Source organism: Poecilia latipinna, unplaced genomic scaffold, assembly GCF_001443285.1.
Source record: "Poecilia latipinna isolate Pla-1442-1.1 unplaced genomic scaffold, P_latipinna-1.0 Scaffold927, whole genome shotgun sequence".
NCBI lineage: Eukaryota > Metazoa > Chordata > Actinopteri > Cyprinodontiformes > Poeciliidae > Poecilia > Poecilia latipinna.
In genome coordinates this window covers 246,988-258,895 of record NW_015113543.1, presented here as the reverse complement: position 1 = coordinate 258,895, position 11,908 = coordinate 246,988, and the positions used below count along the sequence as shown (strand labels likewise).

Genomic DNA, 11,908 nt, shown 5'->3' with positions numbered 1-11,908 from the left:
CACAAACATTAACATACAAAAAAAAAAAAAAAATAGGCCAAAAGTATACGAAAACAAAACGACTGGGAACACGATTTCGGTCTCTACAGTACGCCTGCCAACTCCCTGCGCTGGATCCGATGTCCTTGTACAAATGCGCTCTCACACAATCTCATTTCTGTTTGCTAAAGACAGGGGGCGCTGGAGTTACCTGGTGGGCGCGGCAGATCAGATCCAGGTCGTGCTTGTGCAGGAACTTGGCTACCACTTCGGAGCCGAAGGTAAAGGAGACGCCCCTGTCGTTCTCCCCCCAGCCCAAAACGTCCTTGTCCGGGTCGGACCACAGCAAGTCGCACAGCAGGCCCTGGTCAGGCACGTCAGTGGGACGCATGATGCGTCTGATCTGCTCCATGGACTGAAGGTCAGGTGACAGTCCTTGATGCAAAAACAGGGCAGCGATACCAATAAACAAACAAATACAAGGGCCACGACCTGTTACATGTGGGTCAGTCCAAATGGAACGACAAACTGCAGAGGAAGCGTTTCACAAAGACAAATAAGAGCAGCTTACGTCAAAGACGCATCAAGTTTTCTAATACGCCACAGTTGTGAAAATAATGCACACAAAAAACATAACACTGTGTACAGAGAACAAGTGAAAACAAGAACCTACCTCCATGGCAGCAAAAGATCTTCTCGTCCACAATTGCAGCAATAGGGAGGCAGTTAAAACAATCTGTGAAGGTCTTCCAGAGCTTGATGTTGTACCTTCGTTTACCTAAATTATGACGACAACAAAGGATATTTTAATTTGTCGTTGTGCAATAAACATACACTAGAGCAGGGGTGGGCAATCCTGGTCCTGGAGGGCCGGTATCCTGCAACTCTTAGTTGTCTCCCTGGTCCAACACGCTTTAATCCAACAGCTGAATCACCTCCTAAGAGCAGTCTGGTTCTCAAGAGTCCTGCTAATGACCTCATTATTTGTCTCAGGTGTGTTGAAGTAGAGATACATCTAAAAGTTGCAAGAGACCGGCCCTCCAGGCCTGGAGTTGCCCACATCTGCACTATAGAAACAGCCAGAGGTGGAAACCTATCTGATGTTTCCTTGGGTTCAGACTAAACTATGATGACAGGTTAAACACAGAAAAATCTGTCACCCCCACCCCCCCTCCATGTTTATTAAATGCATCATAACTAATTTCTCCCACTAGTTTCAATCATAACTTATTCAACCGATGGCCTGTTTTTTAATTTCAGTTAGAAAAAATAAAATAAAAATACAAAATAGGGACAGACAATGGAACGCCTTCATTGTCTGCTGGTACTTGTGGCACATTGGTCTTTTATGGGTTATAATCGTTTTGCGATGGGATATGGGTGTAAGAGGACGGATGGATTGGTCAGTAAAAGCCAGATTAGTGCATCTCTTTCATATAGTTAGAATATAAGAGATGCTTTTATAGTATGACAAAAAATGTGAATAACCAACACTCCAAAGTTATGTAAAAGTTTTAATAAGACTAAAAACAAGGGACGCGTTTTGGCTACATGTCATCGCAAACTTTTGTCTTTATTTTTGTTATTAAAGCTTAATAAAACCTTTGTATAATTTTGGAGTTTATGTAGTTCTTCAGAACCCAACGCTCATTTACTTTCTTCTCCCCTCTGTTTTACATTTCCTCCATTTTTAATCTTACACCAGTCAGTTTCCCTCAAACTGCCTGTACCCTGCCAGAGAAATCGCGTGCCATCGCCTGATTCCTATTTAGCTGCTAAATTCTCTTTGAACACAAAACAGTAAAACACATCTCAAATTCGGTTCAATTAAAACAATACTCACACTCATCGTAGAAACCATATATTCTGTTGATTGAAGCACATTCGTGGTTTCCCCTCAGCAGGAAGAAGTTCTCCGGGTATTTGATTTTGTAGGCCAGAAGAAGACAGATTGTTTCAAGAGACTGCTTCCCTCTGTCCACATAGTCACCCAGGAACAGGTAGTTGCTCTCTGGAGGGAAGCCCCCATACTCAAAAAGCCTCAGGAGGTCATAGTATTGCCCATGGATGTCACCTGCCAGACAGAGGCGTGGGGAGGGGGGGGGGGGTTATTGGATATAATCAATGTTTTGGCATCTGAATCGTATTCTGCCATGTGATTTCATTGCCGTTTAAGATTCGGATTTAACCACACACAATTTTCGCTCACCACAAATTTTGAGGGGGGCCTCCAGCTCCAACAGAATGGGTTGACTGAGAAAGATCTCCCTGGACTTCAGGCACAGTCCACGGATCTCGTTCTCCTGCAGTTGCACATTCTTGCCAGGCTTTGCTCCTCGGACTGTGCCCAGACAACAAACAACAATCAGCAAAGATAACAACTTAGCACACTCACTGCCAAGTCAGCAACACCTAGCGCAGAATCTGGATGGGCAGGTTGGGTGGAACAGGTGAGCAGCAACCTGTGTACCCAAACGTAAGGCAAGACTTCATAGTAGTATTTACAAGGAGTGGCTAATTTTAAGAATTAACATTAAAAAAAAGCAGGTGTTCCAGTGTCTGTCAGACTAATGTCATTTTAGCGACACTGAAACTAACTGGGGGTAAAGTTCACAATTTGAGCATAAATCACTTTATGGCAACTTGTAAATACGGGTATTGTGCATTCTTCTTCGTAAACAGTAACTCAATACAGACAATACGCTTAGCGGCCGATGAAAACCTAATCAGGTCAAACATTTAAGGGTCACAGAAAGTGACGTTACACCGGTATGCGCAATGTCTGTGTGCAAGAACAGTGCGGGGTTTTTTTTTACCTTTGGGAATACTGAGATTCCTAATCATTAAACACGTTTAGTGATAACTTGTGGTTATTCCCCATGAGGAATAAATGCAAGGAAATGAAAAGTAAAGATGAGAAAATGAAGCTAGCTTCCCCATTTACATCTGTTATTGTCACAACAGCATCGAAATTGCCATTGTATTTTATTTGAGATCGTACTTACCTTCTAAAAGACGTTGAATAATACTGTCTATGTTGAGCTTGTCAACATCAGCCATTTTCTGCTTCTATAAAAAAAATCGATTCGGTAAGATCTCGGCGTTAGTACACTTGCGAAAGCTAGCTCGCTAGCTACCCTAGCATTAGCTACAGCCTATTAGCTTAGCTCTGTAAATTTTCCGACTGAGCGTAAAAAAATGTTACTGAGACCCAGTTCGGCTTGTAGGTTCGTTGACAGTCTTTTTTGTGTGAAATTTTAAAAGCTGCTTTTAAATTTACGGATCCCCGTTTTCATAAAAAAAAAAAACAAAACAAAAAAAACGAAACACAGCCACGGCTTTTGTTTTTTAAAAAAAACCGGGGTATAAAAAATAAACGCCAACCGAACTAGCTGTTAGCTAGCGATGGTGTCTCTGTGTTTTGCTCTGCCGCACCTTGAAGAGCTAACCAGCAAACTCCTGGGAGGATGGGGCCGCCAGTGCGCCACTGCTGCCACTGCTGCCCTCTACCGCTCCGGGTGGAGAAAAAGCATCCGGAGTTACAAACTGGACAGCTTAAGACAAATTCTTTTTTTAATTTACATTGATTAAAACTGATGTCTCCATTCTTAATGTCCTTTTTTCAAGATGAGAACATTTCTAGCTTGAAAAGTGCAGTTATACCTAGACTGAGTCTTTTTGGATTTTCAGACATTTACAGTGCTTTGTGAAATAATTTTATACTCCTTGATTTTTTTTCCTCTCATTTTGTTTCATTTCAAGCAACATTTTAAAAAAATAATAACCTTCTGCAGCACTTTACGTTAGTCTATCACATAAAATCCCTACAAAAACAAATTTTGTGTTTGGGTCAAGAGTATTCCTGATGCTTTCTAGTTTATTCAAGTGGCCTTTGGAAGAAATGGAGTTTGAAAAAAACAAGCTATTAATTTTCAACTGGGATGATAAGAAATCAATCTGATTCCTAAAGTGTGTTTGTCATGCTCATATTGATGAAGACTTTGACTTGACTCATTGATATTTTCAACAGGAAATTATACTGTTATTGCCAGAGGGGGTAAATAAAACAGAATAGAAATAGCATTATTATCCCACAGAGGAAATTCAGACGGCAAAATCAGATTCACATACAACGTTCCAAAGGTTACACTTCTTTTCCATGATTCATACGCTAACTATTTTTGATAGTTCTCATAAGCAACTGCAATATCAAATATTTTTGCAATTATTCTAGAGGAATCACAATCAAAAGCAGCAGCTGAAGCTAAAACATATAAATGGACCGTATTCCTTCCAATAGTAAATGTCATAAATAATGATTTCTAGTCCAGACTGCTTGAGATTACCTAGTTTATTACGTCCTGTCAGCTGCAGACGGGCCTGTATGTAGCTTAATGTTGAGTTTGAAAGGACCCCCTGAACAGACATTTTATTGTCTTTGAAATGAGCTCTGTATGTACTCAGCTTAAAGCAGCCGGCGGCCACTTCCTGTTTAATGTGCCGAAGCTTCTCATTCTAGCTAATAAACCTTCTCACGGAAACCTTTTAAGGATACATAGCTTAGCCCACAATGCCCTCCGTTATATTTAGGCGCTCAAAAGACGTTTGCAGTAACATTAGGACTCGGGATGCTGCCGGTGGTCACACTGGCTCTTTTTACTGCCACACTGTCAGCACGGGATTAAAACTTAAATGGCTTCACGCAGCTATAATTAGATATCATCACTGACAATGTGTTCCAGCTGCAACAATAGGAAGCCGAACCACACATACGTCTCTAAATCAGGAAACGGGGAGATGTTGGGCTGGCACGCGCGTCACGGTGCATGCCGCAGTTATTTTGGTGTTAGTTGGACCCTCGTGAATGCTTTCTATTGTACTGTTGTGTTGATGCATATCAAACCCTCCCTCTTTATTCACCCACTTAATAAATAGAAGTTAAACATATACCAAGGAACAATACTTTTCAGAAGTATTTAAATGCCTATAGGAATACTTGTGCTAAATAACAACACAAACACAGACCCCACAGGATTTTATGTTAAAGGCCAACACAAAGAGTTGCACATTTTTAAAGTGGATGGGAAATGATGCAGATCAAATCTGTTTAAATTTAAAAGTGGGGAAATTATGATGTACAGTACTTTGCAACCCCTTGTACTCCCACACCTACGAAACGAATAAAATCCAGTGTAAGCAGTTTCTTTCTAAAGTAACCTCATGAATATTCTTTCTGTGCACACAGGGCCGAATTTATGTGGGTCCCGGGGCTCGAGTCAGTTTTGGTGCCCTGTCAGCTATAGAACAATTATTTTACTGGTGAAAATTACAATACAATAGGCAGGCACCATGACAGAGGTGGGTGACTTAGTTTTATCACAATATTTAGTGATAATGATACAAGTGACAATAAGAACTATTTATTGCTTTTTTTTAGGTAACTGCATGGCTTACACAGTAATCATAGCCCACAAAGAGTTCTTGAAAAACTCACCCCTTTGCAATATGCTTCTTTAGGACACTACTCACATAAAAAAAAGTGTGATTTATATGTATCACATTAAAATCACACTTCTAATTTATTGATATTTATTCATGATTTCATTGAGCAAACACTGGAGAAAATAGTAAAAATAAAAATCCAGACAATATAGGCTTTTTTTTTTTACATTAATTAGAATTTATCGTGACAATGATAAATCAAAATTCTTATCATGACAAGAAATTTATCACAATAAATAATAAACGATGTGATAAATGCCCACCCCTAGTACATGATTGTTGAACTTTAATTAGATCAGTTAGTGAAACCGAGACCAAATTTCTTTTTCAACTTTTTTATTCAGATGTTGATTTTTGTGCTGATATAACTGGACACCAGCTGGATCCTTGAGGCCGACTCCATCTATTCCTGGTCCTTCTCTTCACCGTGTGTTATGATGTGGACCAGGTTCTTGTAGTCTAGGTTTCCTGCTACATCGGGAGGAAATGCTACAAACATCTGTTCCATCTGTGGACAGAAAGTTAGATTAAAAACTGATAGTTTTTTTTTTTTTTTTAAAGTTCAGTCGAGTTTAAACTGCCCAAACAGTCACAGGATGATCGTCCAAGGTAGAGCACCGACCTCTTCAGCTGAGAATCTGTCTGCCTGAGTCGTCAACATCTCCGTCACGCTGCGAAAGTGAGCAGGGAAAATGAGAAAATCAGGCGGCCGCTTCATCTAAAACGTTAGCCTCATACTAATACTCACTAATCTTTCTTTAGTGTTCCTGTTCCCTCAGGGTCAAAGACTTTGAAAGCATTCAGGATAGTCTCCTCTGGGTCAGCACCTGACGAAAATGTAAATAGTTTTTTGTAGGATTTTTAAAAAAATTTTTTTTTTTTGCATGAATGATGATGATGATGATGATGATGATGATGATGATGATGATGATCCTGGATTACCTTTTAGTTTCTCCCCAAACATGGTGAGAAAGACTGTAAAGTTGATCGGACCCGGAGCTTCCTTCAGCATATCGTCAATCTCTTCCTGTTTGACGTTTAACCGGCCTGAGGGAAGACAGAGGTCAAAGGTCAGGGTGGAGTGAAGCGTGGGGCTCTGGCTGTCACAATGAATTTTTTTTACTCATGTTTAATCGCGTTTATGTAAAAAAAATAGTTAAATATTTAATGGATAAGCTGAAAAGTTAGTTCACTGAGACCATTGCAAAGAATCATATAAATGGACACACTTCTAAGATACAGGTTGTTAAGTTGCACAGTAAAAAATTAACAGTAATATTTTGGTTTGTTTAGTGAGTCATAAAGAAAAAAATATGGGTGTTAATTTTTCAAAATCATATATTCATCACTTTGTATGAATAACAAATGCTAGTCATACATCTGTAGATGTCAGCATTCCAAATGGAATTATTTATTAGCTAAATATTTAGTTTACAAACTATATATTTAGCTAGGAAACTACTTAGCTAGCAAAATATATTTAGTTCCCAAATATATTGCTAAGTTTGAGCTAAATATTTAGTTTTCAAACTTTGTTTGGTTCCAAATGAAATATTTAGTTTGCTAACTAAATAGTTAGCTTCACACAAAATATTTATTTCCCAAACAAAATATTTATTTCCAAACTGAACTTTTTAATTTCCTAATTAAGCATTTATTTTCCAAACTAAATATTCAGCTTGTGAATTTAATTCTGACATTTATGAATAACATTGTGAAAACATGACTTTGAAAAATTAACTCCTGCATTCCCTCTCTATGACAGGTTAAATAAACCTAAATATTACTGTTTTTGTTGTTGTTTTTTTTTAAAACTCCGTAGCTTTACGAACGGCGCCCCACACACCCCGTTTTCTCTCACCTAAAGCTGCAAAAGTGTCCCTCAGGTCGTTCTTGTCTATGAATCCGTCTCTGTTTTGATCCATGATGGTGAAAGCCTGCAGGGGATTCAGAAACACCCGGCGTGACTCGAGTGTGCACAGCAAGCGGTCCCTGCGGGGTGCAGAGCTCGGGTCCGGTTCTGCTCACCTCTTTGAACTCCTGGATCTGGGCTTGCTCAAACATGGAGAACACGTTGGAGCTCGCTCCCTCCGCTCTCTTCTTGGCTTTCTTTGGAGACTGCAGGGTTTGACCACAACACCAAGATTAAACCCAAAACTACCTCCGACCAGCAGCAGCAGGACAGTGGTAAATCTTTAATGACCGCAACTAAGATGTGGCTAACAGGTTCAGGCTAGCAAGTTTGGACTTTCGCATTAGCAGTCTCGCTAAGGTCGCTAAAGCTGGATATGGATACAGGCTTAAATTGTCGGCCCAACACAGAAACCTTCTCTACCACAAGTCTTATCATAGTTCAAGTTGATACTTTTATTCACATAAACATAAACACATCAGCCTCCTCACGGCACACTCTGAATGAGAACAACCAAATTTAGTTAAATTCTAGCTATGATCAAAAGTTAAAAAAATAAAACAAAACATGCTTGACTATCCAAACTTACGCTCGCAAACTAATGTGCCTGTTTGCAATTTAAATGTATTAAATGGTGAAGTTAGTCCCATTTTTCTTTAAAGATTAATTATTGCTGACAATCCTACCAAAAGGAGCGTTATTACAAATCCTTCCTCCCAGGATAGACTTTCTAAGCTTCCCTGCTCCCAACAAACTCATGTTTACATCTACGCAGTGGAGAAATTTCTTGTAATTTGAGTATGCTACTTTTTACAACTTTTTTCCCTTAATGTAAAGCCTCTTATTGCTTTCTTCTTCTTCTTCTTCTTCTTCTTCTTCTTCTTCTTCTTCTTCTTCTTCTTCTTCTTCTTCTTTTTTAACTTTAGTTTAATTATGTATTTATCCATTTGCTTTAAACTTGCTGCTGGTAAACCTGAATTTCCCCACAGTGAGATCATAAAGGATATTTCTATCCATCACTTAACCTTTCACCACTGGACTATATATGTTAATTCTGGGCTATATGAGCAGATTTGCTCATTGCTTTTGGGTTTTCTGTTCCATCCCAGGATTACCAGCAGCTCCCCCCCATCAAGACCTCCCTTTTAAAAAAACTTTCTAGATTCGCCCCTGGTTGCCTTCTTTAACTTGACCCACTGTTGTTTTTTTACTGTCATCTGTGCCTTTAAGACAAGCCAATGATGAGTGAGAGGCCGTAGGGGCACTTCCAGTGGGACAGACATTTACTTAAGAAGGATTACAGACTCTGTCAGTTGGTCGTGGAAACATTATTTACTGTTTTGTGAGGAAGGGGGGCTGCAGGGGTCTAGTCTGCTGCCTGCACTTCCATAGTTCCAGGATCACATGAGGGATTATTCCACAGGGCCTGGATGATGACAGGATGCTACTCTGAGTCCTGTTTGATCAGAAAACCCTCACAGAGAGGGATTATGTTGAGCTATTTACATGACTGCCAAGGAACTGTTAAAAAAAAAAAGCGTTGTGAAGGAATGCAACGCCATGACATAATTTTGGATTTGCATGCCTCTCGACAGCTGAGGTCTAATGCTTGCTGTGGATTAGCTCTGGGGCGCTCAGATATCCCTCAGACAGGACCTCTGGCGCCCCAAAATTGTTGCCTTGCTTTTTTTTTTTTAAGATGGTTAAATATGAAATGATGCAGAGTTTGCTGGTGAGCACCAATTTTGACCAACAAAATTGGTGCTTGCCTATTTATCTCTTCTCCTAAGTGTCCTCTGTACAACACTATAATTGAATTTTGAAGGACATTAAATTCTTGCAGTTAATTACATTTCTAACCAAACATACTAGTTTGATAATGTATTGCTTAAAAATGTTTTTTTTTTTTTTACAGTGTTAAATACTGTTGAGGCAAAACCTTTGATTATAACTGTTAAGAACTGTCATAAGACTTGATAAAGTTTCCACGTCGAAGCAGGAATTCAAGTTTATCTTCAGTTTTCAGTAGTTTGGAGACAGAAGTCAAACTTTGGTTTTTAGCCCTGAGGCAGACATTGCTAACGGATGGCAAATTGCCGCTTTTGTTGTCAGGCGGAAAACTTTATATACCACTTTTCTTTTTTAAATCTTTGGATAAAATGTTTTCAGGAATGCTTTATTGCTTAATCACAACTTTTTTTTGTTTCTCTTAAACATAAATGACAAATTAAGAGTAAAATAGCCTTAATACTTCAAATATGACTACAGGATTTAAGTATTTTCTTACTTAAGCTTCTACTGATTATAGCCTAGCTACACAAAAAGCACCCCAGTTGTAACACCAACAAATATTAGTTAAGTTTTTTTTTTATCAATGTCTTCTTTTAACACCATTCCTCTCTTCTTTTGAATATGTTTTCCATCTTATCTCATCTGTTGTCTGTTCTGTTTTTTTTTCTTTTCTTTTCCTGTCTCCAAACTTCTCCTGTCTTTTGTTCGAGGTATCACTGATCTAGCAGATCCAGCCTCTTCCCCAGACAGACAGCGAAGCAATGCTGACTAAATGTGCATCTACTCACCATGTTTCCTTGTGGCTAGCTGACGACCAAGCTGTGTCCTTGCTGCTCTGTGACGGAGTAGCACACTGAACAATGGATAGATATGCTGACCGCTTTCACCCCTGATATATAATGGTGCATGCTTATGGACTATAAATACTCCATGCCTTGTTTAGGCAGCGGTGCAGGTAAGGAGGACTATTCTCTCCCTGACATCGGCCACCATTGTCTGAGTTCATGAGATTTAGGGATAATAGCCAAACGCACATACCCCCATTACTGAGGCCCCAGAATAACAACAGGACATAGCTCTGGCCCGGGAAGGACAGTTGTGTTTTGTGACTGACAGCTGCACTTGATGGGGTCCATCATCCAGCTGTCTGTCCTGTTAGTGGTCTGCAGTGGGCCCGGGAGGGGCTCTTCTTCTCAGTAGCTTGCTAAACGGAACTGTTAGCTGAAGCTCGCTGAGCCCCAATAACACCAGGTCATAAACAGCATACTGCACTGTGGGAAACGTTAGCTGGGAACATTATTCACTTCATTATTCGCCTCATTATATGTCATTTCTGTTTATTCACTCTTCAATTTAGACCAGGGCTGTCAATCTCATTTTCACTCTGTGCCACATCGAGATCACAAATGTCCTCAAAGGGCCGGAAAGTTTTGATAAAACAGCCTGTTAGCTGCCTCTGCGTCCGATGAGAACTTAAGTTAAATAATACTCAAGACCTTTTCACATTGATGTAACAGATAAAAATTGCTTTAATTAATATTTAAAAACTAATAACTGATAACTTGAAGGCAATATGAGTCTCTTTGAACCTGCCACACTGGCTTTTAATACCTTTGCCCAATAATATTGATTAATGTTTTCTTTGTAGCTGCTAATAATACATTTCATTGAAGTTTCACATCAAAAGACATTTATTAGATCTATTTTTTAGTCTTCAGGTATGAAACTTTTTTTTTCCATTTTATTCCACAAACGTCAACATTACACACAAAAAAATTATCTGTTTACAAATATAAAAAAAGTTTTACATTCTCTTAATTTTCAAACCCAAAAATAGAAATTAAACAGTATTTATCATAAATTAAACATATGTATCTTAACATAACATAACTTCTTTTAAAGAAGTTTTATTTCACTGGCTTGTAAAGGCATCATATCAATTGCCCAAAACTAAAAGAGAAAGAGCAAAAAACTTCCAACTGTATGTCATCCAAAACCAGAGGGGACAACTGTCCTAAGATGCAATGCCTCAACAAAAAATAACCATGAACAAAAATCTACAGAAAGAATAAATCAGAGCCACCCTAACACTATATAACCCATCCCAATTCCAACATGGGGGGTAGGAAGGTGAGCAGGATAATGGGGGAGGTTGGTTGGTCAGTGTGGTAGAGTTCTCAAACACTCACATCATCATTCCAAAGATGAAGGAAAACTCTGTGATGTCACAACCAGAGTCCTGCTTGTGATGTCATCAGCTCTGTATGTATGTAACAAACTTCTACATTCTTGTCATTGCTTGCTGCACTACTGACAAGTTCAGACGTTCGCAAAGCTCTTTCAAAGTTGTACATTTAGATCGTTTGCGGATCAAAACGGATTTTAACAAACATCGTTTTGTCTAACATGTTGAACCAAAGGCCACATTCCTCCAACGGTGAGATGAGACCCCAGCATGGAGCATGGAGAGCTGGACAGGATCTGCAAGGCTGGACTGAGAACAGAACGCCTCCCATTGGGTTACAGAGAGAGATCCAGAGACTTGGCTCTCTTTTGGAAAAGGAGAGAGCAAGATGGTTTGAGGAGAACCAAAAGCTAGTCTACGTGCAAAGAGAACTGGAGAATACAAAAGCCGAGTTACAAGGGCAGAAAAGACTCAAGGAGATGAAGAGAGAACTACTGACAGGAGAAGAGTTTTCTGATTCAGAGTCTCTCAGACGAGCT

The 11,908-nt window shown here is 39.4% G+C and overlaps 2 protein-coding genes across 2 annotated transcripts in view; both read right to left on the bottom strand.

The window, feature by feature from the left end:
- Positions 1-3,438, bottom strand: part of LOC106957695 (protein phosphatase 1, catalytic subunit, gamma isozyme) — an 8,793-nt gene extending 5,355 nt beyond the window's left edge. Inside the window, exons 1-5 of the mRNA XM_015049124.1 lie at positions 2,985-3,438; positions 2,189-2,320; positions 1,823-2,053; positions 653-757; positions 191-414 (exon numbers count right to left, since the gene is read on the bottom strand). Coding sequence (XP_014904610.1) covers positions 191-414; positions 653-757; positions 1,823-2,053; positions 2,189-2,320; positions 2,985-3,039 — 747 coding nt within the window. The 5' untranslated portion in view covers positions 3,040-3,438. The remainder of the gene's footprint in view (positions 1-190; positions 415-652; positions 758-1,822; positions 2,054-2,188; positions 2,321-2,984) is intronic.
- A 2,362-nt stretch (positions 3,439-5,800) lies between these two features.
- Positions 5,801-10,081, bottom strand: LOC106957696 (myosin regulatory light chain 2, ventricular/cardiac muscle isoform). The gene is made up of 7 exons (XM_015049127.1): positions 9,973-10,081; positions 7,510-7,599; positions 7,343-7,418; positions 6,424-6,528; positions 6,230-6,308; positions 6,104-6,152; positions 5,801-5,989 (listed from the first exon to the last, which is right to left on the bottom strand). Exons 1-7 carry the CDS (start codon positions 9,973-9,975, stop codon positions 5,885-5,887), a joined length of 507 nt encoding a protein of 168 aa, XP_014904613.1. The 5' UTR covers positions 9,976-10,081; the 3' UTR covers positions 5,801-5,884.
- Between the last annotated feature and the right edge of the window lie 1,827 nt (positions 10,082-11,908).

Excerpts from the sequence above, each read along its gene's own strand:
- LOC106957696 (XM_015049127.1), bottom strand. Across the intron at positions 6,153-6,229 it reads GGAACACTAAAGAAAGATTA|CGTGACGGAGATGTTGACGA; the intron begins GTGAGTATTAGT and ends TCACTTTCGCAG. Across the intron at positions 5,990-6,103 it reads ACAGATTCTCAGCTGAAGAG|ATGGAACAGATGTTTGTAGC; the intron begins GTCGGTGCTCTA and ends TTCTGTCCACAG.